The sequence below is a fragment of the Pempheris klunzingeri genome, chromosome 1 (assembly GCF_042242105.1).
Source record: "Pempheris klunzingeri isolate RE-2024b chromosome 1, fPemKlu1.hap1, whole genome shotgun sequence".
Lineage (NCBI taxonomy): Eukaryota > Metazoa > Chordata > Actinopteri > Acropomatiformes > Pempheridae > Pempheris > Pempheris klunzingeri.
Window position 1 is genome coordinate 34,078,212 of NC_092012.1, and position 23,948 is coordinate 34,102,159.

General features: G+C 44.4%; 2 protein-coding genes across 2 annotated transcripts in view; one reads left to right on the forward strand and one right to left on the reverse strand.

The window, feature by feature from the left end:
• The window catches only part of LOC139204295 (AT-rich interactive domain-containing protein 3B-like), a 48,421-nt gene extending 43,642 nt beyond the window's left edge, over positions 1-4,779 (forward strand). Inside the window, exons 6-9 of the mRNA XM_070834296.1 lie at positions 295-554; positions 1,975-2,256; positions 2,538-2,630; positions 2,754-4,779. Coding sequence (XP_070690397.1) covers positions 295-554; positions 1,975-2,256; positions 2,538-2,630; positions 2,754-2,950 — 832 coding nt within the window. The 3' untranslated portion in view covers positions 2,951-4,779. The remainder of the gene's footprint in view (positions 1-294; positions 555-1,974; positions 2,257-2,537; positions 2,631-2,753) is intronic.
• Positions 4,780-8,216: 3,437 nt separating this feature from the next.
• On the reverse strand, positions 8,217-19,020 carry LOC139206268 (semaphorin-7A-like). Its single transcript, XM_070836247.1, has 14 exons — positions 18,899-19,020; positions 17,750-17,883; positions 17,603-17,662; positions 17,416-17,514; positions 16,860-16,968; positions 16,486-16,593; positions 16,245-16,387; positions 15,963-16,141; positions 15,305-15,401; positions 14,377-14,572; positions 13,180-13,295; positions 12,817-12,962; positions 11,613-11,677; positions 8,217-9,989 (listed from the first exon to the last, which is right to left on the reverse strand). The coding sequence occupies exons 1-14, from the start codon at positions 18,999-19,001 to the stop codon at positions 9,634-9,636; spliced, it is 1,911 nt and encodes a 636-aa protein (XP_070692348.1). The 5' UTR covers positions 19,002-19,020; the 3' UTR covers positions 8,217-9,633.
• Between the last annotated feature and the right edge of the window lie 4,928 nt (positions 19,021-23,948).

The following is a 23,948-nucleotide window of genomic DNA, read 5'->3' on the forward strand; positions in this document are numbered from 1 at the left end:
CACACTTTAGATAATCTGAAATATCAACCTGTGACCTCACTGAACATCATCAGGGAACAGCATCTTGATTCGCTGACTCACATAAATTAGAAAGCCTTGTTTCACAGACAGACGTGGTTGGTTTGGGGAGAAACCTGTTTACAGACACTAGCATGACTAATATACTTGTCATGCTGATGTCAATACGTTAAGATTGAGCCGATAAGTCTGACGATGATGTTCTGTGGTGATCTGATGTATTGCTCTCTCTGTGTGTGTGTGTGTGTGTGTGTGTGTGTGTGTTTTCCTCTCAAGGTACATGAAATATCTGTACCCGTATGAGTGTGAGAGGAAAGGCCTCAGCTCCCCCGGCGAGCTTCAGGCTGCCATCGACAGTAACCGACGCGAGGGTCGTCGCCCGAGCTACAGCAGCAGCCTCTTCCGCTTCTCCCCGTCTCCCAGCACAGCTCCTCACATCCTCTCACCTCCCAAGATGCACCTTTCGGCTCTGGGGGCTGGGGCCTCGGGGGCCCTGAACGGTCTGCAGTCCTCACCAGGACCCTCCCTGAAGAAAGGTATGGACCACAACTGGACATGGAGCCTCCTGATAGCGGGAATAACAGCTCTAGTCAGAGACCTTTATGTACTGAAGTCACATGTCTCTGTGGCAGCATTAAGAGGAGGCCTGTCTTTATTGCACACATAAAAAAACACTGGAAAAACAAGGTCCCAGTATGGAGGCTCCCTTCGAAAACAAGCCTCACATGTGTGTAACTATGGAGGGTGAAGAAGGCTGCTGTTCTCTGGACCGATGAAGGTCCAGATATTAAAGTGGGTAAATGTTGACTTCAGCCTCTCCGTGCTGGTCGGCCCACACTGGACTGTTCCGGTCACTTTGAAGTATTTCCTGGGGAATACTGCCCTCTGTCGCAGGGTGGGAAGACTGCATGTGGTGACAGCAGGGAACACACACAGCAGCGGAGAGGCACTTAGAGATAAAGATCAAACATAATGGTTTAAGGAGGCTGTTTTACAGCATCAGCACGATTACAAAGCATTTAAAAGACATCATATATAATCCCTGAGAGTAGACCAAGACTGTTCTCATCAGAGCATCTGCTTCTTTTTTTGTCCAGTGTGTGTGTGTGTGTGTGTGTAATAACAATAATAATCATAATTAATTTATATGGCACCTTCTAAAAAAACAAAGCTTTACAGTAAAGTGGATAATAAAAGTACGTAAGAGCCCAAACTTGAGATAAAAACTACAATTAGCAGCAGTTGAGAAGAAGCCTTGTGATTGAAGCATTAGGACGAGATGTGAAACTGAGTTTGTCTGAGATCTGCAGTGAGTGTGTGTGTGTGTGTGTGTGTGTTTTTATACGACTTTGTGTGTGTGTAGTCCATCCAGGTGTTAAAGACTCTATGTGTGGACCAGTTTTGCCTCAGGCTGCAGAGAGCCCTCACCTTTACCACTGATTAATGACATGGTTCCCACGCTGGGGGGGCTCTTTATGAACTTTGAAGCCTCCAGTCCGCATCCTGTTGATAACTGTCATTATCCTGCCGTCTTATCTGATGTCACTCTGACTTCTGGCTGGAATGTGGCTCTGATGTGGACCCCCCCAGTATCCGTGGTGTGACTTGTGTAATACACTGTATTTTACCTGTCTCTCACTTTATGTGGTCGTGTCAGACGGCGTGCCGCTCTGCATGTCCAAAACCAGGTCTGGGGAGGGGGGGGGGGCATCAGCTCAATAAAGAGTGGTTTAATTTATCAGAAATGATACTCAGTAGAGAGTGCTTGAGGGAAAATCTGGGAAGTTCATTCTGGGCAGCAGGAAAACTAAAGTTAGCCACCAAAACCAGGCTCCCCTAAAGAAATCAGTATCAGTTTAAGAGGACGTTAGTAGAATATTTTTAGCGCTGTTGACTGACAGCCGTTCTATGTTTTCATAAAACTAATGCCTTCGTGTCTCTTTCTCGCTCTTCCAGATGACCTGACCCTGACCCCCTCCATCATGGCGGGGAGACCCTCCATGGCGCTGGCCCTGGGCCAGCAGCAAGTAGCTGGTTTGGCGAGAGCCGCCACACTGGAGCAGCTGAGAGAAAAGCTGGAGACCAGCGGCGGAGTAGAGGGGCCAGAGAGGAAGATGGCCCGCCTGGCGGAGGAGCAGCAGCGCCTCATGCAGCAGGCGTTCCAACACAACCTGCTGGCCATGGCCTCCCAGATGCCCATGAACCTGCGCCTGGGGGCCCCCACCGTCACCACCAGAGGTCAGTGCTGCCGCGGCTCTCCAGAGACTGTTCACACGGTTCTTCTGTTGTGAAGAACAACGAGAGACGTCACATGTTGGTGAATGAACAAAGTCACTGTTCCAGTAACCTCCAGTGAATGATAAAGAATTTAAAAAACAGAAAGAAATATTTCTACAAATGCGTCTAAACTGTGTACAGATATAACTGATCACATGCGTCCACCATCTAACTGTATTAACGTTGGGATTTTGAGAAATAAATTGCATTAAAGAGGCACAATGTTTTTTATTTGTGTACAGATGAGAAGCAGCAGGACATGTCTCTGAGCATCTCAACCAATGGAAATGCCAGCATCACTGTCTCAGTGGAGGTCAATGGCACAATCTACTCAGGTTAGTGTGGGGGAGGGCTTATTAAATGTTAGACAGTAACAGCGTGGTGAATCCTTTCCCTCCATCTGTCGAGCCTCTTGCTAATTTACCGTTTATCTAATGGGGTGTCCCGCCTTCCCACAGGAACCCTGTTTGCCCAGAAGTCTGGAGGGGCCCCGGGGCCCGCTATGTCGGCCGCCGCCGCCTCCACAGCCTCCCCCGCTGGGACCAGCACCAGCTTTGGTTTCTCTGCACCCCTGGGCCACACCCTCAGCCCCACGTCCTCCTCCTCCTCCAAGGGTCCCGGCTCGGCTGAGCCAACCCCCAGCGGGTCACCCTAACTCAGGCTGCCCTTTGACCCTGCTCCCCAGGCCTCCCCTCCACCGGGAGGCCCTGCAAGAAGAATATACAGTACAATGAGAAACCGTAAAGAGTAACAAACTGTTGCACAACAAATACCTCATCGACCTGTCAACCTCTTGGCTGTCCAATCATGAACACAGAGCCCGAGAATATTATATGACGACACGTGCCCAAACGCACAGCTATGCATTTTGTTCAACACGCAAACACATACACACACTACACTACAAACACACTCGGCTACACACACACACACACACACACACACCCAGTCTACACACACACACACACACACGTGTACACTTGTTAATCCTAATGTACATGCTTAACACAATCAGCTCAGCCAAAACCCACTGACAGGCGTAGTCACAACTGAACTTGAAAAGTTTTATCTTAGGACATTTTGTTTGTTTGTTGCCATTTTGTTGTCTTTTTGATTTTGTGTTTTTAGAATGATTTTATTTTTAGTTTTTCTCTTTTTACATACCTCAAATCAAGTTAACCTGCAGTGGTGTCTTTACCTCAGGAGCTGTAGTATATTTAACCTGAATCAACTTTATTTTTGTATTCTTTTTGACCTAGCTGCAATCAGGGGAAGTCGGGTAACTCTCACCAGTGGAACCTCATGTACAGAGCACCCAGCTCACAGTGACAGGCCTCCAACCCGGGCCGCTCAGGTCTCTCCAACACGCCGTAGACTCTCGCTGAACGATCAGATGCTGTAGATCAGCACACATAAGTTAACGTCATACCTCCGCCCTCCGTTCCGATCATGTCAAGTCCATTATGATGCTTGGAAGGTCAATGATGTACGCAGACCTGCCAGTATGGACGTGTGATTTCCCCAGACTGTAAACTCTCAGTAGTATTGCACAGGATTCTTACATCCACCTACAAATCAACTCATTGCTGGTCCGCACAAGCTGTCTTTACTCACGTAGCGCACAAAGTTCGGGCAACAGTAACTCGCATCCGCCCTCAGAAGGCCTCGCCGACCCCGAGCTGGCGTCTCCACCGGCTCACAGAGAGGTAGTGCAGAATCAGGACCGAGTTTGTTGTCCCCCATTTTGTTTGTGCATCCTTCCTCCAGCTCTCTGGCCTCCGCTCTGGAGGGCGTCTCTCAGGAAACAGTGTGGCAACTGCAAGGAACCACTGTTAATGTAAAGGAGAAGAGAAAAAAAAAAAAAAAAAGGATTCATACCCGAAGAATGCACACGTCTACATGACTGTTCAAGAATACCTCATCAGACTCTCTCAGGCGGAGAGCTACACTACATACCTCAATACGGCTGCAAAGCCACGCCGATGGAAATCCTACCTGAACATGAACGTACCGACACACTGCTGGTGGGTTTTGGGGACAAACAGAGCTGGGATGGGCTCACTCGATCTCTCTCCTCCTGTATTTACTTGTAGAGCTTGTTTTATGCTTGCTTCTGTTTTCTTTTTTCTTTTTTTGGTTCCTCAAGTTGTTGTCTGAGAAGAGTGATATATCTGCATTTTTTTTTTTTTTTCAGGGAAGAGGAAAAGAGGAGTTACTTCCTCACTGACACGTGTAGATTTGTAGGATTGTCAGCAGGTTTTGAGGTCGCGGGGGTGGAAACATTTCCAAACAAACCTTAAATCTGACTCGCAGTGAGCGCGTCTTCTTTCACGACAGCGGTAAAATGATATGCATGTGTACAATCATGTGACCAGTGTTTTTAACACCCTGATCTTCTGGTTCGCGTTAGCCTCTGGTTATTGCACAGCTAGATACCAAAGACTAACCAGGTTGCTCCCCCCGATCGATCCCTCGTACAAACCCGCCCCCGCCCGCTGTGGTGCACGGCGAGGCAGTTCGAGGCTGCAAAGTGTTGCATCTAATCTCATTTAATCTGATTTTGAGTTCCTAAAGCGAATGAAAACAATGCCCTTGTTTCACGTTTTACAGCATGACTATTGGAGGGCCACCGTGGGAATAAGTGTATTTAAAACTGGATGTAAAGACTCAAAACAGGATTACGTGACGTGTACAGATGGACGTTTTTGTCAGCACATGGTTGACTGGTGTTGTATAGGACAGGAGCCCAGATGCTGTGGCTTTCCTCAGCCGTCTCCCTAATTTAACCTCTCACACTCACGGGCTCTCGGGCTGCTTCGTGACTCCACACAGGCCTACGAGTCTGGCCCCTCTATGGAAACACCCACTTCCTGATAATCCAGAAACAGCTGGGTTAGCCCTCTGATTGTAAGGTATTTTTCTCCCTTTAAAGTAACTTTTTAGCATTTTGAAATACCGCAAAGGATGAAAATGAATTTTCTAGCTTTATCTGTGTTGAATGTGAGGCATTTTAACTGTTTAGGAACCTCTCTAAGCCCAGTGTGATCTGAGGTGGGCAGCCTTGTTGCTTTTATTAGACTGTATTTTAGCCATTACGTGTCAGGTTTTGCAGACGTTTTGCAGTGCAGATCACAGTTAGGGGTTTGAGGGGTTTGAGGACTTTGAGGACGGCGCCGTGGGTCCTTTCGGTGTACCCTCCGGAACCCCGTATGACACATTACTGTATTTTATAAAGGTGAGAACTGTAGATGCTGCCTTAAAGTAGTTGCTGGTGAGATCCGGCCAGTACTGGTTTCACGACTCGACTGGCTGGGAAAATGTCTTTCTCTTCAAGCTTAATCCTTTGGAGAGTAATCACTTTTTTATTTTGGTGAGCAATTCAATCAGACGTTAGACACCAGTTGTCCTTCATGCTGTTGCATTAACAACTGAGTTTTGCTATTTATTTGTGTTCTTGTTTTATTTTTTTTTTCCTGGTGGACCTTGTTTTTAGTAACAGTTTAATCATTTAGGCTGTGATACTAAAGCATTTTGTTGTTTCTGTGTCCAGGCTTTCTGTTTCATCTGCTTAGTCAAAGCAATGACTGTTTGATAGTGTAGCTTCACTGCCTTTGTATTTGTGTGTGTGTGTGTGTGTGTGTGTGTGTGTGTGTGTGTGCATGTGTGTGTGTGTGTGTGTGCGCCGCAGGTTCAGTGTGTACAGCATCCTCGAGCAGTGCCACACCTGTAGACACTTGTAATACCAGTAATGATACTGCAGGTGGCGTCACTGTCACATCTCTTAAGGCTCCATTCAAACAAAGACCCAAAGCTGATGTTTTTTTCTTGCTCATAAGTAACTCAGGTGTGTTTTTAAGATCAGTGTGAACAGAGGAGCCTGAGCCGAGCGTCGTACTGTGAGCGTCTCGTGGAGAACCTCGACATCCTGAAACCGCTTAGGTCACCTCCGGCTCCGGCTCCGGCTCCGGCTCCGGCTCGTCATAATCAAAACCGTGGCTCCGTCTCTCCTCGTCCTCGCTATCATGAGTTCACTGCACACCACCTTGTAAATGAAACGATGAACACTGGCTTCAGAGGCGTCCACACTTGCCTCCGCACGTCTTTGTTATCGCCTTCTGCTCCTGTGAGTCAGTTCAGGACCAGTTGCATCTGATAGTGGCTGCACACACACACAAATAAAAAATAATAATAATAATGTGATCAGCCAAAGAAAGAGCAAGAACATTGAGCTGTACGGTCTGCAGTGTGAACGGAGCCTTAAATCAGGAGAGACGCATGAGATGTGATCAGAAATCTTTACTTTAGGTGGACTTCTGCTGCTGAAGGACACGTCATCATTGTTGTTGATGTTCAGGCAGTGGGAAGTGTTGAGGGTTGGTCATTCACTTCTCCTTTCTGACCTCTTCGAGGCAGCAACTCTCTGACCTGATCACCCCACCATCACCTCCTCACACCTGACCTGCCAGGAGTGTGCGTGTGTGTGTGTGTGTGCGTGTGTGTGTGTGTGTGTTAGAGACCGCCCCTACCTCGTCATACCACAATACCTCAGGGCAGTGGGCTGCAGTCACTGTTGCGTTCAATGTTGAAGCTGCATTGAGGGACGAGTACTGACGGAAGCCGTGGTCACTTCGCTGAATGCTACTTTGGTTTTGGTGTTGCATTTTTGTATTTTTGTCGTCAGTAACTGCAGGCAAGGTCTCGTCACTCAGGAAGCTGTGAAGTTGGAAGTCTGCAGAACCTTTTGTCTCTCAGATGATTTTGGAGTTAATTCAGTTTTAAAAATGTTTAAAAACTAACCTGATCTGTGTAAAAACAGGCGCATATGCAAGTGGTTATCGAATACCTCATTTATCAATTTTATGTTGTTGTTTTTGGCTTGTACAATGCTCCGTATATTAATTCAACTGTGGGGTTTGTGCATATTTTTGTACTGTTGTTATTATTATGGACATGATAATAATGATATTACTGATATTATAGTTTTCTCTTTGATTAAAGCAAACAAAAAATAGGACAAAACACATGAATGCTTGTAAAAACTGGTTTGTGCTGATTGTATTTAAGAGGAGCACTTTTCCAAAGTGGTTTTCACACATTCAGTTTTGTTCATATTAGTAATATAAAGATATGGTTCTCAGGGCTTTAAACTTGTATGTCATGATAAAGTTTTACTTTATATCTTATTTGTGTGTGTGTGCTTTTTTTTTTTTTCTTCTTCTTCTTCGTCTTCTCTTATCTCGGTCTGTGGCCGTCAGATATGGTGCCTGCAAATGTGAGATTAACACCCCCGCTGTCGTTTATCTCACGTTTCTGCTTTGCTGCAGCAGTAAGATTAAAAAAACACGCCCAGGAGTGTTTTCACATCCTCAAAAGAAAACTTATAGCAGAGTGAAACTTCATATTAAGCTCCACTATTTGCTTACAGTCTGATTATAGTCCACGGCTGGTTTCTGTGTTGCTCATTCAGCAGCTCCTTCATCAGGAAATGTCACCTGAAGGCTCACTTTGGTAATTCCACAACCGTCACAATCACCTTTTCCGAATGACTTTCTTTGAGATGTGTCACTATTTCGCTATAATCATTTCTCCTGTGAGCTGGTTGCGACACCCCCCACCCCTCATATCACACTGCGGTCTGATGTGTTCCTATCAAATCATGCTCAGGAAACGTCACGGTGTCATAACTCAAGTTCCTTCCTCAGCCCTCTCTGGGTGAGGGCCAGCAGCAGCTGTCAGATCAGCCATGACAGATTAAAGTTCCTTTTTTTTTTTTTAGCTTTTTGTGTGAGGACGTGGTGTCATTTCCGACTGTCGTCAAACTCATGAGGTGTTTGAGGAGCTGAACTGGTGGACTGTAGCCTGAAAAGTGTACTCGCGTCAGAAAGGAACAATCCAGACACACAGACTCATTCTGACTTTATTTATGCGGCACTTTCCAAAACAAAGTGCTTCACATAAATATGGTTTTCTTACCAAACAAAAATCTGGATTCAGCATCACACAGCTCCAGAATTTACAGATAAGACGTAACATTTTCATCAAAAACAATGGCCGACACGTCTGGATGTAAACGTTGCTGTTTCATTATTATTTTCTGCCCTAAATCACTGCAGATGTCATTAACAGCACATGACGTCCTGTCTACGGCCTCTCCGAGTGAATAAGAAGTGTGTGCGGCTGAGACACATCTGGAAGGTTGATTTAGGGTGAAAGACGTTATGAGAGATGGACATTGATAATAAAACCAAAGCTGCCTGCATTTTTATTCACAGTTGTACAGATAACACTGAATCCAAGATGCAACATGTTAAAACAAGTTAAAGGTGTGTGTGACAGTGGTGAACAGACCATTTAAAAAAGTAAATCAACCATCACACTCAAATCGTAACAGATCAAAAAATAAAGTGCCAAAGCTCCTTGGATAGAAAAATGCTGGTAGAAGGAGTTTTTTTTACTGATTTTTTTTTTTTTGCATTAATTGCAGTTACATTCATACGCGCTGAAACATTTGGCAACATGGCGCGTGCCGCTGTCATCTCCACACTCGCGTTCACACCTCACTGACAAACAACAGGTATGGCTGAAAATAGCTTGGCTCAGTTTAGCATTTTCATCATCTCCGCTGTGTTGCACAATGTGAACGTCTTGACAAACAGAACAACAAAGCCTGACACAGAACTCTGAGGTAGTACGCAAGAGAGGAAAGTACAGCCAAGAAAGTGCATCACCTCCATTTGACAGAATTTCACATTCAAGGAAACTGATGAGGAACACTAGCTGGTAATATTTCAGAGGTTGTGAAATGAAAGACGATCCTTGACAATCATTGAAAACCTGTTAAATGGCTTTTAGACACAGAGTTTACACGTTAGACCAGTTTTCCATGTTGCTGTACATGTGATCCAAAGATGTCAGCAAAGGGGACGCACAGTCTTGTCTCGATTGGTGGAGCGCAGGAACAAAAACTAGAAAAGTTTAACTACCAAATGGCCCCTTTTTATTTTTACATCTACCGTGTTTGACTCCACTTGTGTGTGAATGTAATAATGCACCCAGCTGTGTGCACTTCTGCATTGAGATCGACATCAGAACGGAATTATAGATAATTTAAAAAAAAAATAATGAAAAAGTTTGTTTTTTAAGTTTTTTGATTATTCTGATAAAATATTGCTTCATTATTAAGTGCTGTACAATTATTGTTAGTTAAATTACAGGAGACTATTAGGATTTGGTCACAAAATAAAATAAAGGATGTGAACTGGACTGTATGACGACACATGGGCATCATCGTTTATCAGCCGTTTTCATTTTGTGTCCTTTTATTCTATTTACTCTGAACTAACTGGACAAACTCTTGATGATCAGAGCAGCCAGTAGACAAACCCACACCAGCGGACCGGATGAGCGCCCCGCCGCCCCCCCCTCCAGCTGCAGTCGGTACTGTGCCAGGACTCTGCTGTAGCCCCTCTCCTGCGACACACACCTGTAGGTTCCCACCTGCTCGGGCCCCATGCTGTCGATCAGAAAGAGGCACGGCTGCTCCCTCTGGCTGCAGGACGCGGAGCTTCCAGCGTGACGCCAGGTGTACTGGGCGTGATGGGACGACACCGGGCACTGGAGGAAGTACTTGGACTGGGCGGGAAGTCTGATGACGTCCACATCCTGGTCTGCACGTGCATCAGAATGTTTAAACACTGAGAAAACACCAAGAAGGTTGGGTCAGCTTGCAGACGTGTGTGAGTAAAATAACTGAAAGAGGAGTGGTTATAGTAAGAGTAAAAAGAGATAACAGTATCAGAGAACTGTATCATCAGCATATGGGAATATAGGCAGACTCTTTAATATAATAATAATAAGTCAGCGATACTTTTTCAGTATTTCTGAAAGACAAAACGTCCAAGCTGTTAAGTAGTAGTAGCTCAGCAAAGTCCCCTATTCAGCGAGGTAGAATTACTGTTTTAGTAAATGGAGTCTGGTGGCTTTAAAGACGACCTGCAGGAGGGGGGGTGTAGTAGGACTGGTGGCGCAGAGCTACAGACATCCAGCAGAAACACTGCCGGCAGGTGAGCTTGAATCAGCACAGTTGTGGTTAAAGAGCTTTTCTAGTTTGGCGTCAGGGTGACTGATCGTTCCCAAATTCAAATATAGTGTTTGATTGGCATGTTTGACGAGCCTCAGGGTATGATGACTGCACACACACACACCACTCAGAAAGCAGGCCGAGCCGCTGCCTCTCTGAGCTGCTCAGGCAGTAGAACATGCAAAGCTCCGTCTACTTTTGCATGAATTTTGATTAATGCTCTTTTGTTTGCCTGCTGTAATCATGTGATCACCTGCAGGCCTGCTTGGATCTGCGCTGACCTACTCTCCTGTGTGTGGTTAAACATTAAGGAGACAATTTTACATAACACACAGCGAATCCAGATCAAACATTATTATTATTATTATTATATATAACCAGCTGTTACTCGGATGGGTAGTTTGTTAATAAGGAAGTGGTATTGCTCTCAGTCCCGGAAACAGCCAAAGTATCAGATAATATTATTCTGTCATGCCTCCATTGGTTTGTTTGACTCATGACTTTGCTTGTGTTGCTGTGTTGGATCTGAACTATCCCTTCAAAACACCAAAGTGCTCCATCGAAGCAGCAGCTCCTGTTGTAGTGAATGTAGTCTGGTGTGTGTGCTGTTTGTGGTTAAACCAAAAGGATCTTCCAGGTCTCTCTCTGTAGGGATCCTTTCCATGATGCTGTCACACACTTAGAATAACACTCTGAGCCTGTCAGTGGATCAAACAAGCTCTTTTAGTGGATCTACTGTGATCAGCGGCAGTTGTCCCAAAGGATCACGCTGGCTGAGGTGAACTAATGGACCAATTCCAACAATCTGTGTACCTACCAGTCATTTAGACATGACAGGATATGTACAGTATTATATTTAAAGCTGGGCTCTAAGTTATCTGTTAATACTTGGCTTACAGACATGAGACTGGTATCAACCTTCAGAAAATAATTTAACCACTGTAATTTAATTGTACCAACGAACACACTCAGCGAGGCTGCACTTCAGCCGAAGATGGGCTCGTTTTGACATCACGGTTGCGTGACATTAGCGTGAAGTCACTGTGTTTGTCAACCACAGAAGCTCATTAAGTGTGACAAACCAAGAGTGCTTTTATTTCCGAGAACAGGCAGCAGCTTCTTGTTTTTCAGCACACCATCAGCCTTCTCAGCAGTAAGTGTGAATACATCTGTGCTTTACTCGTTTTAAACCATGCAGTTTGGCCTTTTTATGCACTAAACTCAAATATCTTCATACCTTTTCCAGGTGACTGTGACTTGCACATGAGAAGGTTTTCTTCGACCACATCCTGCTGTGTGCCACTGTGGACGGAAAGATTTTACAAGTTAGGAACATCCAGCTATTACATTAAAAACACCAAAATAATATAAAAAAGCTGATATTTCCATGCAGCCGTGCATACAGTTAATGAAAAACACCCCCATGGCATAATTCCTAAGGATTCTGAGCATATTAACTTATACCTATAATAACTTCCTGCCAGTGATGTGGGGCTAAACCATCGTGGCACAGAGACAAGAAAAGTGTGCCACTCAGTTACTCAGCAAGCCAACACTCACCTCCATATGAGGTTGAACAAGATGCATGACTAATATCACTTTAACGCCACCTGAGGTTGTGGAAATCGAGCAAACTGTGAATCAGACTTAGCATTTCATTTTGCACTACACCAAACAAACCACATAAGGAGGGTGAGTGTTCTTTCAGGTGTCAAGATACGTGGGGGGGGTGGAGGCAGGGGTCATGGTTTACACAGGTCATGTGGGAACAGGAAGTGACACACACACACACACACCACGTTAAAATGGAGGTAAAGTTCACTTCAAGCCAACGTGCGATCAGACTTGTACAAAGTTGAGTCTCGGGACTCAGACTGAACATGTAAAGTGAGAATCAAGAGTCAGACTCAGTAATGTATGTGTGATGTAGCATCACTTGAAATGTTACCTTGAGATGGTTTGTGTGCTGTTAAGCTGCTGTGGAAAGATAAAAGTTTCAGCTGTGCAGTAGACGAGTGTTGAAAGTGTTGGCAAGCGGTGCCACATTACACCATAACTCTGGTGACTCAACACTGATACGATTGGACAGGAGACTGAAACGCTGAGTTCACACTGTGGGCCGCGCTCAGACGACCCTGGGCAGCCACCTTTCTGAGCAGAATAACATAAGAGAATAAGGAATGATGGCCTTTTAAGCCTTTTAAAGGTATGTAGTTCTGGTGGGAGCTCCTCACTGGGCAGTTTTCCTCTCTGTGAGGCCCCAGAACTGTTTGGTCCAGAAACGGCTTGTGTGTTTATGGATGGATCCACCATTTGTTTGCTTCGTATACACATACAGCGACAGTAGACGCATATGTCTGCCAGCTGTTTCATGCTATTGATGAAAAAAATCAGAGGCGCAAGAAATGGAGCCAACAAAGACAAGGGAGAGGGAGACTTACGGTGTCGCGGGGGCGCAGCGGGAGCCGTTCCAGCTGCAGTAGGGGTCTCTGGCTAAAGCACAGTCCTCACAGCTGTCTCCGTACCGGGCACAGTTTGCCACATCCAGCTGGACCAGTTCACTCCTGGAGTTGACGTACAGCTTCCTCTGCAATGGTGAACACAGCTCACAGGTTTGTGGTTGTACCTTTTTATTAAAAACGCCAATGAAAAGTTTAAACTTCATCCAGAAAATCTAAGCTGCCCTTTGCTTGAACTCACTATAACCATTACTGCCACATGAACAGCAGCCTTCCACACTCCCGCCCTTGTGTCATGGCGAGGGAGGGGGGGCGCGGCTGTGTGGGCCGAGCTGCGTTACTCACAGAGGAGGGGTGAAGGACGACGCTGAGGATGTGTGCGGGGTGTTGGAAAGGTTGATACTCTGCGATAACAAAGGTCTGACTTTCCTGCTGCAACACTTTATGAATCCTTCCATTCTCTGTTTGAAGACGCAGGAGAGGAAGATGAGTAAACACATAACACTCCCCAATATCAGAGCCCATCCCTGCCTCACACCTCATGTGTCATCATGACTCTTCCACATATCACTGCAGCCCATCAAATGTTAAAGCAATGATGAAAAGATATTACTTAAGGCTACTTTTGCAAGAAACACTTCCTCACCTGCCTTCTGCCCACAGGGTGCCTTTGTTCTTACTTAAAGGTTCTTTGACTTGTTTCAATAAGGGCTGAACCATAACAGTCAAACATTAGTCTATGAGAAGCGTCTCAGTCGACCAACTTTTTGTTCTGTCCAAAACTCCAACGAGTGGGATCACCTCGAGAGGGTGAAACCAAGTTATGCTGCATTCAAACAAATCAGCACAATGTTCAGACAGTCTCCTGCTCATGTGTGAACAGGCGACAGATCTAAAACGGACATTTTAAAGGCTCGTTATCCTGGTTGTGGTGTGATGCCCTCCCCTAATACACATATAAATGATTAAGCTAAAGCCATACACACACTAGTGATGACTCGTCGACTGATGGCCTGAACTATTCGACACTTTTAGAGCCACAGGTTTACTTTTCACTGATAATTTTAGCAAGCTAGGCTAACTGCGGGCTCGGGTGCTGTTTCCATTAATATGTCCACACTGGTGACTTTATTCAAAGCTATACTAACTTCATACTTGCTCACACAAACAGTGGAGATCATTTAAAAATCAGTTCCTCTAATTTTATAAACGATCATCTTGATAACATCACATGTGCCATAAACAAACTATTGACCCATTTCTCATGACACAGTTCCTCGTGATGAGCTTCTGTTCTTTAGAAATAACCTGAATCTCAAACCAAAACCAGAGACCTGGTTATATGTGGAGGTCAGTCAGTGTCATGAGAAAACATTCCGAAAGAAAAAACCCAACCCAAAGGGATGCTCCTTCCCCCCCCCCAGGATAATAAACTATTCAAAGCAGCACGTGTATGACTTCCCCTTTAATAAGCACAAATATACAGAACAGTCCGCTGTTCTCAGAGTCGACTTCCCCGTAGTGCTTTGCTGTATTACTCACTCAGAGACAGAAACAGGACGGCGTGGTCGTTGTTCCCCCTGTGTTGGGAATCGTCAACGTGGATGTGAGTGTAGCTGTGGTGACTAAAGAGAAGAGCGCTGGAGTCCTTCACAGGCAGAACCCACTGCTCCATCTCCGAAGTGCTCTCCATCAACTTCAGCGTCTCTACATGAATCTTTTGGCTGTCTGAAACACACTGAGGGAAAACAAGGCAAATGTTTTGGTCCATTCTTGAAACCAAAAAGGATCTTCCAGGTCTCTCTCTGTAGGGATCCTTTCCATGATGCTGCCAGACACTTAGAATAATAACACTCTGAGCCTGTCAGTGGATCAAACAGGCTCTTTCAGTGGACCTACTGTGATGATTTCAGTATTACATTACAGTCATTGCATCTCCTTCGCAGCCCATTGACAATTCTCCCTGATGGAGCCACACTGAATACCTGATGAAGCCACTCATCAGGTGGTTTAGCTCATCATCGGTCATGTTATCAGTTGTATAGTTACTAGTGATATGGTTGTTGGTCTCTGGAGACTGTTCATTATATAATTTTCTTGATTTAAATCCATTTCTGCTCTGCTCTGAAGGTTGAGGCAGCTGTTTGTGGTTATTGGAGAAACCATGAAAAGAGAGATAATCTAGTTGTGAAGAGCTGAATGAAATGTCTTGAAAGAGTCTTGAAATGGACTCAAGACTCTTAATGGGAGGAAACTTTGCTGGCCAACATCCAAAAAAAGAAAATACAGTTTGCACAACTCATTCTGCAGCTGCCGCCTGAAGCAGCCGACTGTGGACCAATTCCAAAACGTTTTGTACCCAGCAGTCATTGAGACACCAGAATATGCCCAAACAGGACACAGTTTAAAAATACTGAGGTTATAGAGAGTGTTTCATTTTTCACCTCAGGTCAATCTGAAGAACACATACCGCTCTGGTCCTGTCCTTTTGGCTGCCTTTAAAAGGGGAGGTTGTGAAGACGTGGTCAATATCTCCGATCGTGTAGAGACACACAGCGCTCATGTTCCTGCAGAGAGACACAGAGGTCAGCTAGTCTACGCAGACACATCTGCAGCAACAAGAAACTATTAGTCAGTGAAGATTTTAGCCATGCTGGTCAAAAATAGTCAAGAAATAGCTGTGCAGAAGAGGATCAGGTTAGTAAGAGGAACTGCACTCAACTTCTCAACAAAAATAAACAAAGAGGAAATGAATACAAATAAGTGAACCAACCGGTTCCGTCTGGTTATGTGCATTGGACTAGTTACACTGTCAACCATAACCTGACTCAAGTTACGGTTTTTATTTTTAACATCTTATGTCAAAGTCAAAGCGCCAGGAAGTGCCTCTGCAGTGAGTGGTTAAAGGCCAACCCCTATGACCCCAGGGTGAGCCGCCACAGGCCTGATTCTGGGGGGCAGCATTTGTCGCTTGCCCTCTCTCTCACCAGGTAGGTTAAGATATTGAGATGATTCTCCTCGGTCAAACTTGATGCAAACACATTTTTATACAAGTACCCCTTTGTTTGTCCATGAATGGACCCTCACAGTATCCTGTGACAGACGCACAAATGACAAGGGAGTCTTACCATTCATTCCTGAAGAGGGCATAAACCCTGGTATCCTGCCACCGCTCTGCGTGCACAGTGGCCACATCCACCAGCTCGGAGAAGTGCTGTCGTCTGTCAGGGTCGCCACAGAAGAGCCTGGCATTCATCTGGGACGTCCAGCTGAACTGCAGGTGACTCTTGGGTCCGCCGATGTCTGCCTAGAATCACCGCACAGCCAAAGGATCAGTCACAGTATCAATCATCATGTGTTTGTATGCATGCAATCTACAAGTTATTTCATTCTTAATGTGCAGGCCTTACCGTGCAAACCTGGGTCACAAAAGGGAGCCACATTTTATTGTGCAGGTCTGTGTGTCTGTTCTTCTCCTTGTAGAAAGCATAAACTTTGTCCTGCAAGGGGTCTTCTCTCGGGCTGCTGAGCACCAGACCCAGATAGTGCTGCTCTACAGACAGGAAAACAAAGTGGGTGTTTGTCTCCACAGGCTTACGACGCCTGATGTCTAAAGGAACATCAGCTACACAAAACCTGTCATGCAGATACCTTTGGCGTGGTATGCTGGTCCAACCCTGTTTTTCCCAAACTTGTGGATGCCAACATACTCTTGAGACCCAGAGTATGTGATGTAGAGGTCTGCATGTCCCGCTGTTTCTGCAAAGACAGAACAAAGGATTCCAATTTAAGATGTCAGCATGGTCTGGGTTTGCAGCAGGTCACCTAGACTAGGTGGAGAAGAAGGAGGTGCAGTCGTTAGAGGGTGCTGAGCTGAGTAAAGCAGGTTAGCAGCACTTTAAAGGGCACGCAGAAACCTCCCCAGGATGAACAGGAAAGATAAATGAAAGCTTGAGGAGTGAAAGAAGTCTAAAGCCAATATGGGGAATCAGAAAGCAGAGGTTCACGAGAACACAGACACTCACCCACTAAGGCAGACTGTTCACCTTCCTTTATGAGAAAGTCCCTAATGCTGTCTTCTGTCATCGCCATTTTTTCTGAGGGGACGCATGTGGGTGCCCCCTCTGATAGATTCTACGAGAAAACACGGTAGATCTTAAATTACCCCCACCACTCTCCTTCACTGGTAGCACAAGTATGATTTAAAGATCCTGTAGACTCAATTCATCAAAGACAGCAACATATTTACATCATCTTTTCAAACCTGAGCCCTGTTTTTACAAACTTTAGCTCTGGCAGCATTCAGGCTGTTTGAGCTGCGTCTTAACTAACAAAGTCAAGTCGCTGTGCAGGTCTTTCACCTGGCAGAGGGACAGTTTTCTCCTTCTATAGAAAGCTCTTTAATTTTTTGTTCAGTGGCCTTTAAACTGAAATTCCTACAACAGTATCTGTGGGTTGTTTCAAGTAAATACAAAAGAAGAAGTGGCTGGTCACAAGGAGCAGCGAGTGCCTCTGTCATCAGTGTTAGCTCTTCCTCCCACTATCAGTAACACATGCAGTAGCATCTCTGCAGGCTCCTACCAGGTCACAGCACATTGTCTCCCTGCCATTGATCCCACAGGCAAACACCCGGTTGGTCTCTTCCCGCTCATGGACCAGAGTGAAGTTATAGCTGCAATCCTAAACGACAACAGTAGGAATTTTCATGATATTTCAATCAGATCAGACCCACAAACCAGATGCTCTGCTTTCCTTATTAAACTCTCACCTTTTGTGGAGGCTCAGTGTTCATGCATTGCTCCCACAGCACCTCTCTCTCCACGGGAGTCTGTGAAGAGGACGAATGGAGGATGACTTTTTGCACATCATTATGAACTCGTGCTCTCAAACACACCCTGTCAGAAAAGTTCACTACCTTGTCAGGACTCTGAAAGTTGAATGAAAACAAGTGTTTTTGTCCAACAGCTGTGGCGGTGCCCGGCTCCCTTCCCAGAACAATCCGAACAGGGGCGACGTGTTCAGGTAAAGGTGCCCTTTTCACTTCAGTCTCTACAATAAATAAAAATGAATGAGGATTGGTTGTGCAGTGGATAAGGCCAAGTTGTCTCTGTGTACTTGTACACACAGCCACGACAGCACTATGGAAAAGATCCCTACAGAGAGAGACCTGGAAAATCCTTTTGGTTTAACCACAAACAGCACACACACCAGACTACATTCTCAAAAACAGGCATTTTACCACTGAGAAGTTTCCATCTGAATGAACTCTTTAAAACACCAAAGTCACAGAAACTAGACCAAACTAGACTATTCTGTGAGGTAAAATGACTAGATGATTTGAAAACAGCGACATAATGGCTGTTGTAAACGTGGCAAACTGGACCACTTCCAAACCTTTTTGTCCCTCCAGTCATTCAGACACCAGAGAATGTGTATAGAGGTTTTTTTTTAAAAAAAGTTCTTCTTTAAATAGACCGGTCCTTTTCACAGACATTTTGTTTCTCAGCAGGAAAAGTGTTCCAGTGACAGTCAGCCGCCGTGCACAATACCAGGACCCCAAAACTGAGGCAGCTAAATGGAATTCAGCCATCATTCATGCTATCATCTACACGTGTGTGTGTGTGTGTGTTACTGGGACATGCCAAAATGTCTCCTGTGTGAGGTACTGGTACTATGAGTCTTTTCTTTTTATCCCACACACAAAACATACAAAGAGTTAATAAAGTACTTTGCTATAAACTAAAGTAACAGTTTGTACAAGCACAGCTGAAAACTACTTTATCAAATGTAACATAACATCATATATGTTGATGAAAATGATTGGAAAACCTGCTTTTCCATCAATGATGAGGAATAATAATCTACAGAATATATAAAAGTACTACTACAGTTCCCTCATGTTACTCTTTTACCTTCCTCTACTCTCTCACTCCTCCTGATGGAGCTCATCTATACTGTACACAGACATCATCTCTGATGTTTAAAAATGACCCGGAGCCAAGAAAACTTCACAGTCCTCAAACACATCAGACCCTTTTAAACATCATGGCGACACATTTCCTACCTTTGTCCGTGAATATCATCCTCGGTTGATGCGCTGGGTTTGACTCTGTCAAACTATTAAACCCTGAAAAGACTAAAAAGACCGCCAGAGGAAAGAGAGCCATCCTGTGTGTGTGTCTGCTGTGCGTCTCTGAACGGAACTGTGCCTCCGGCTGCTGCTGCTGCTCCTGAACGTCTCATCAGCCGATGGTGTCATCGATTTATTGATCAATATTAGAACTACTGACACCTCCTCCTCCTCCTAACACACATAAATACATTTGTGCCAAAAGAATATTTAGTTACTTAGTTAGTGAAACCTAAAGTAGAGCTTATAAAAATAATAATAATGATAATAATAATTATAATAACAATAAAAGAAAACTAAAAACTCTTACCCCTAATCGATCTAGTTTCCCTGGAAACAGCATTCTGCCTTCATGTTGTTTTTTTCTGACTTTATGTTATTTTTCAGGCTGTGTTCTTAAACGTTGCTGTTTTTAAATGTCTTGTGTTTTTTTTTAAAACTGTTGCACAAAAGTGCATTATAAATAAAATGTATTATTATTATTATTATTAAAGGTGGTGAACAAAGTCAGATGTCAGGTGTTTGAGCTATGTGCTAAAAACTGTCATGATCCTTTATTTGGTTTTTTTTTTTTGAGACAGTTTTTTGTCTCGTCTCATGTTGCTCTGTCATTTCCGGTTTTATTTTGTAGTAACCCTGTTTCCCTCTCGTTTCAGATACACTTACTTCCTGTTGTCTGTGATTGTCTAGCCCCTCCCTGATTGTTTCCACCTGTTCCCCATTACCTTGAGTATTTATTGTCCTGTCCTGTGACACTTCATGTCCATTGTCTTGCTGTTCTGTGCTCACGTCTCCTTGGTTCCCACTGTCAGTGTAGCCTACTGTTCTCCAGGTTTGGGTTTCAGTGTGTCAGCGTGTTTTTTTCGATGAAGGACAGGCAACTTCTCTCATTTAAGGTGTTTTATTTTCTGTGTGAATAAGTATTGAGCTTGATCAAGGACTCAGTCTGAGCTCTGAAAACCACAGTCAGCAAGCTGTTAGTCTGCAGCCAACAGGTCCCAGAGTGAGCCCCGAAGCACATATGCAGTAACAGTATATACATTCCAGCAAGAATACAATTATTTTTGATTGGTTGTTTAGGTGGGGAGTAACCGCGGTTTAGACTTGGCCCTCCCTTCGTTGGTGCACAGGCTGGTCCCAGCCTCTTGGCATCACGACCTTCATCCAGCAGCCGTACCTGTAACAAAGTATCCTCCCTGGTGACCTTTCCCTATCATGTGGGAGCTTCTTTACAATGGAGTCTTTCTGAGAGCATCCTCCCCTGCAGCTATCTCATCCTGCTGTTACAATGACAGCCTTCCACTAGCCTTGCCCTTGGAGCTTCCAGTATATGGTGTAAGAGGTAGTTTATGAGGTGTGTATTGTAGTGCATGTAAGCGTGCTTGTGCTTTCTTGCCATAAATGTCCCACCTGATCGTCATGTGTCTGACCCTTCAGAACCTGGGGCCAGTGCTTGTTCCCCTCTTTAGCAACTATGGGGTATGGCTCTTCCCTGTGGCGGTGCATTGCATTAATAAGTCTCTCCTTGCTGATTTACATAGAGCATACATTGTCAGTAAGAACTGAGCTTCCAATGTTAGCAACACAAATGATTCTAATGGTTGGTTATATAGTGTTATTAGTTCACTCACAGGTCATGTAGTTAGTTCAAATAAAGGTTATACAGTTTGTGGTAACGTTAATCAATACTTTAATAGTGTTAATTCAAATCCAGTGTTCTGTAATTGGTTATATATGATGTTGTTAGTACTTACTCTGTTACATATATATTTAGCGCAGTTAGTACAAATTTGAGGCTCAGTTTTGTATAATTGGCCTTTTAAAAGTAGTGATCAAAAGTAATAATAAAATTCCCCACAAGTGGTTTGTCTTGCTCCTTTAGTTGTTCACTTTGATATTAGCCTGGTCTAGTTTCTCTGTTTTTTACTGCTGAGTTTTTCTGTTAACATTTAGATTTTTGTTTTGTCTGTTCGCTCCTGTTTCTTCACTTCAGTCACTTTGTTAGATTAGCCTGAGTGTTTTTGCCGTTGTTCCTGTTTTTCCCTTGCCTTTGTTTAATAAAGTGTGTATTTGTCACTCTCTGACTCGTGCTAGTGGGTTCCTTTTGTCTTGTTGGCCCCAGGTCGTGACAGTCACAGCTTTCACATGTGTACAGGTGATGTTAGAGCAGCCGTCTGTGCTCCGCCCCTCACAGCCGGAGGGAGAGGAGGAAGCCTCAGGTGACCTTTGGTGATGCTGCTGAGATGGAGCAGTGCAGGTCACCTGTTTCTGAGCAGCAACGTTTCCACCTGTGATGCTGTGCTGAACAATCAAATGTACAAATTCACTTCTTGAGCTCAAGACTTGATCTCTCTCTCTCTCTTGCATCAAAGCCTGATGATTCCCACCTCCTCTGGGCTGATGGAGGACAGCAGAGGGTTTGCAGCTGTGTGGTTCTCTCTGGCTGGATCAGACTGCAGCTCTGGCTGGAGCTCGGCCAGCTCTACTGTAAACTGCTGCAGCACACGTGCTGGAAGCTGCCTGCAGAGCAGGTGGCCGAACAAACGGCACCATGGGAGAGAACAGACGGAGTGAATCATACATGTGATTACTAGTATAAGGATTTCATCTGCTGCCTCTCCAGCAGCTGTGATGAGGAAGGACGACGCTCAACACGTGAGTGAAATGTTCTGTTTTCCTCTGACTGAGCTCCTGCAGCTCTCTGAACAAGACGATGCTTTTCTTTGTTTCTTGTCCTATGGTGTGAAACCATTTAGCGTAAAGATTTGCTAGACTGTGTGGAGAGAAAAAGGCCCACAGGAGATGTTGTTAAATGGAGCCACCAGGTTATTATAGTGAACTAAAACTAGGGGTTTTAGTTAACTGAAACAAAAATAAAAACTAGAAAAAGAAGCAATATTGTGTCTTTAAAAGCTAATTAAGATAAGAAAGAAACAGGAAATGTCTTTAGTTTGAGTCTCTGTCACATTGATGAAACAGGTCGACAACCAGCCTGAGGAGGCGTTGGTGCGTCTGTTTAATGAGGCTGATCGGTCGACATGACTACATTTCTTCACAGCCACCAGACTCCATCAACAAAAGCGATAATTTTACCTTGAAGAACTCGAGGCATTCTGGTCTTCAGTTCAGCCGTTTTATTGTCACATGTACAGATAAAAGCAAGTTCCACACTGATGACTTGGCACATTACAAACGCTCTGCATCAAAGCTGTTCTCATAATAACACCTGGGCACCATCTTCCCACAGACATCCACCCTCAGCAGATGCCGCCTGGTCCAGCTGGTTCTGCTGCTCAGGAGTGATTGAAGGAGTCTTACTGCTGCTGCTCCTCTGGCTCCTCATTCAGGTTCTCTTCATCGAGAAAAACCTGGAAGGTACTGACCCTCAGTGTGTGTGTGTGTGTTTAAACATGACCTAAGAGTTAACGCCACCATCAAAACACAAGACTGGAACTTTTTTAAATTTTGTGTGGGAATATTTTCAGCAGTGAAGTTTCCCAATGTGTGACAGACGGACACTAGTTTCCTGTCTGAATGTGAAGTGAATGTGCTGAAGCTACAATCACAGACAGGGTCGTGCTGTCTTGACAGAGGAAGGGCAGGGAAATGCTGACTGGAATATTTGGCCGATGGCAGGCGGCGCAGTAATACTGCAGATGTCAGGGCTTCAATCAGTGGGCCACAGGCTCCATCACCATTGTTACCTCATTCAGAGAGAGACAGTGACGTAACTGACATCTATTTACCTGGAAGTATTCCAGATTATATCTTTAACTGACTGAAGAGACTCAATCAAAATAGAGAGGTTGTTCTGGCCTTTTTGAGACTTCTTCTATATTTAAATCGTACTTGTTTTTGATTGTCTGGCAGGTGTTGGGTGTTAAAATCACCTGAAACTGAGTACAAACATCTTTGAACAGGACAGTCTACAGGATTACAGGGCCAGTGGTGCTCTGAGCTAAATGTTTTCTGTTTGGTAGTGATGTTACTGTGAGCTCAGACTGGCTGTAACATGGTTGTCAGACTAATAAAGTCAACAGTCCTAAAAGTTCCCTGACCTGGATTTTGGTTCACTGATTCAACCGTTCTGATAAATACACTTTTAAAAGTGCTTTTTTTTTTTTTTTTTTTTTTTTTTCCTCTACAAACTTGGCTCTGCTCAAGTGTGAATCTGAGAAGTCTGGCACATAAAAGTCAAACCTGCAAAAGAGAAATAAGAGTGAGATTCTTCTCACTTAAACTGTCACAAATGCACGAAGCTTCAAGTGCTGCAGTTTGTTTTCTAGTGCACCTTCTGCCCTCTAGTGGTCATTCATCACTTGAGGGACTTTATTTTGGCGGTCAGGACCATAATCCCATTTAACTTCATCAATCCACTTTTTTTTACAGAGTCACAACACTGTGGATCAGTTATTTAAATCCAGGGGAGACCGTGGAGCAATGGAGGATGAATATTGTCAGTGGGTGCTTTGCAAATACTCTCACTGTAGAAAACATTGACTGCATTCATTAAAATTATGATGATAAAACATTTAGTTCATGTTGAGTGCTGTGTAAGTAGTTTAGTAATGTGTACATTTCTATTTTTAGATTTTAAAGTGGAAGTTAATGGCTCCTCTGAATGTGTCTGTAGTGGACGATGTATTCAGATCGCTTGCTGCAGTGAAAGTACAAACACACACTGAAAACACTACGAGTTAAAGCCTGTTTTCCAGGTGAACCAAGAGTTTGACACAATTCTTCTCTTCATCAGTCTGGTTATGAGGAAAAAATCACATTTTGGTTTTACGCTGGACAGGAAAGGTATAAAAACTGTAATTTGTGAAATGACTAAAGTGGTCAGAAGGTGTGGGGCGATTTTAAAAAGCTCTATTTCCCCCTGAGATGAGCAGCAGTGCATTATTATACACACATGAAAGACTCGAGTAAAGTACCTCCAGTTTGTACTTGAGAGACAGTAGGTCATTTAAATCACATATTGCTC

What these genes read in the sequence shown, in the direction of transcription:
- LOC139206268 (XM_070836247.1), bottom strand. Translation starts at nt 19,001, where the DNA reads ATGGCTCTCTTTCCTCTGGCGGTCTTTTTAGTCTTTTCAGGGTTTAAT. An exon ending in TTGTGACCCAGGTTTGCACG is followed by an intron (nt 16,142 to 16,244) that starts GTAAGGCCTGCA and finishes CGGTGATTCTAG; the next exon opens with GCAGACATCGGCGGACCCAA. An exon ending in CGTCCTGTTTCTGTCTCTGA is followed by an intron (nt 13,296 to 14,376) that starts GTGAGTAATACA and finishes GTCTTCAAACAG; the next exon opens with AGAATGGAAGGATTCATAAA.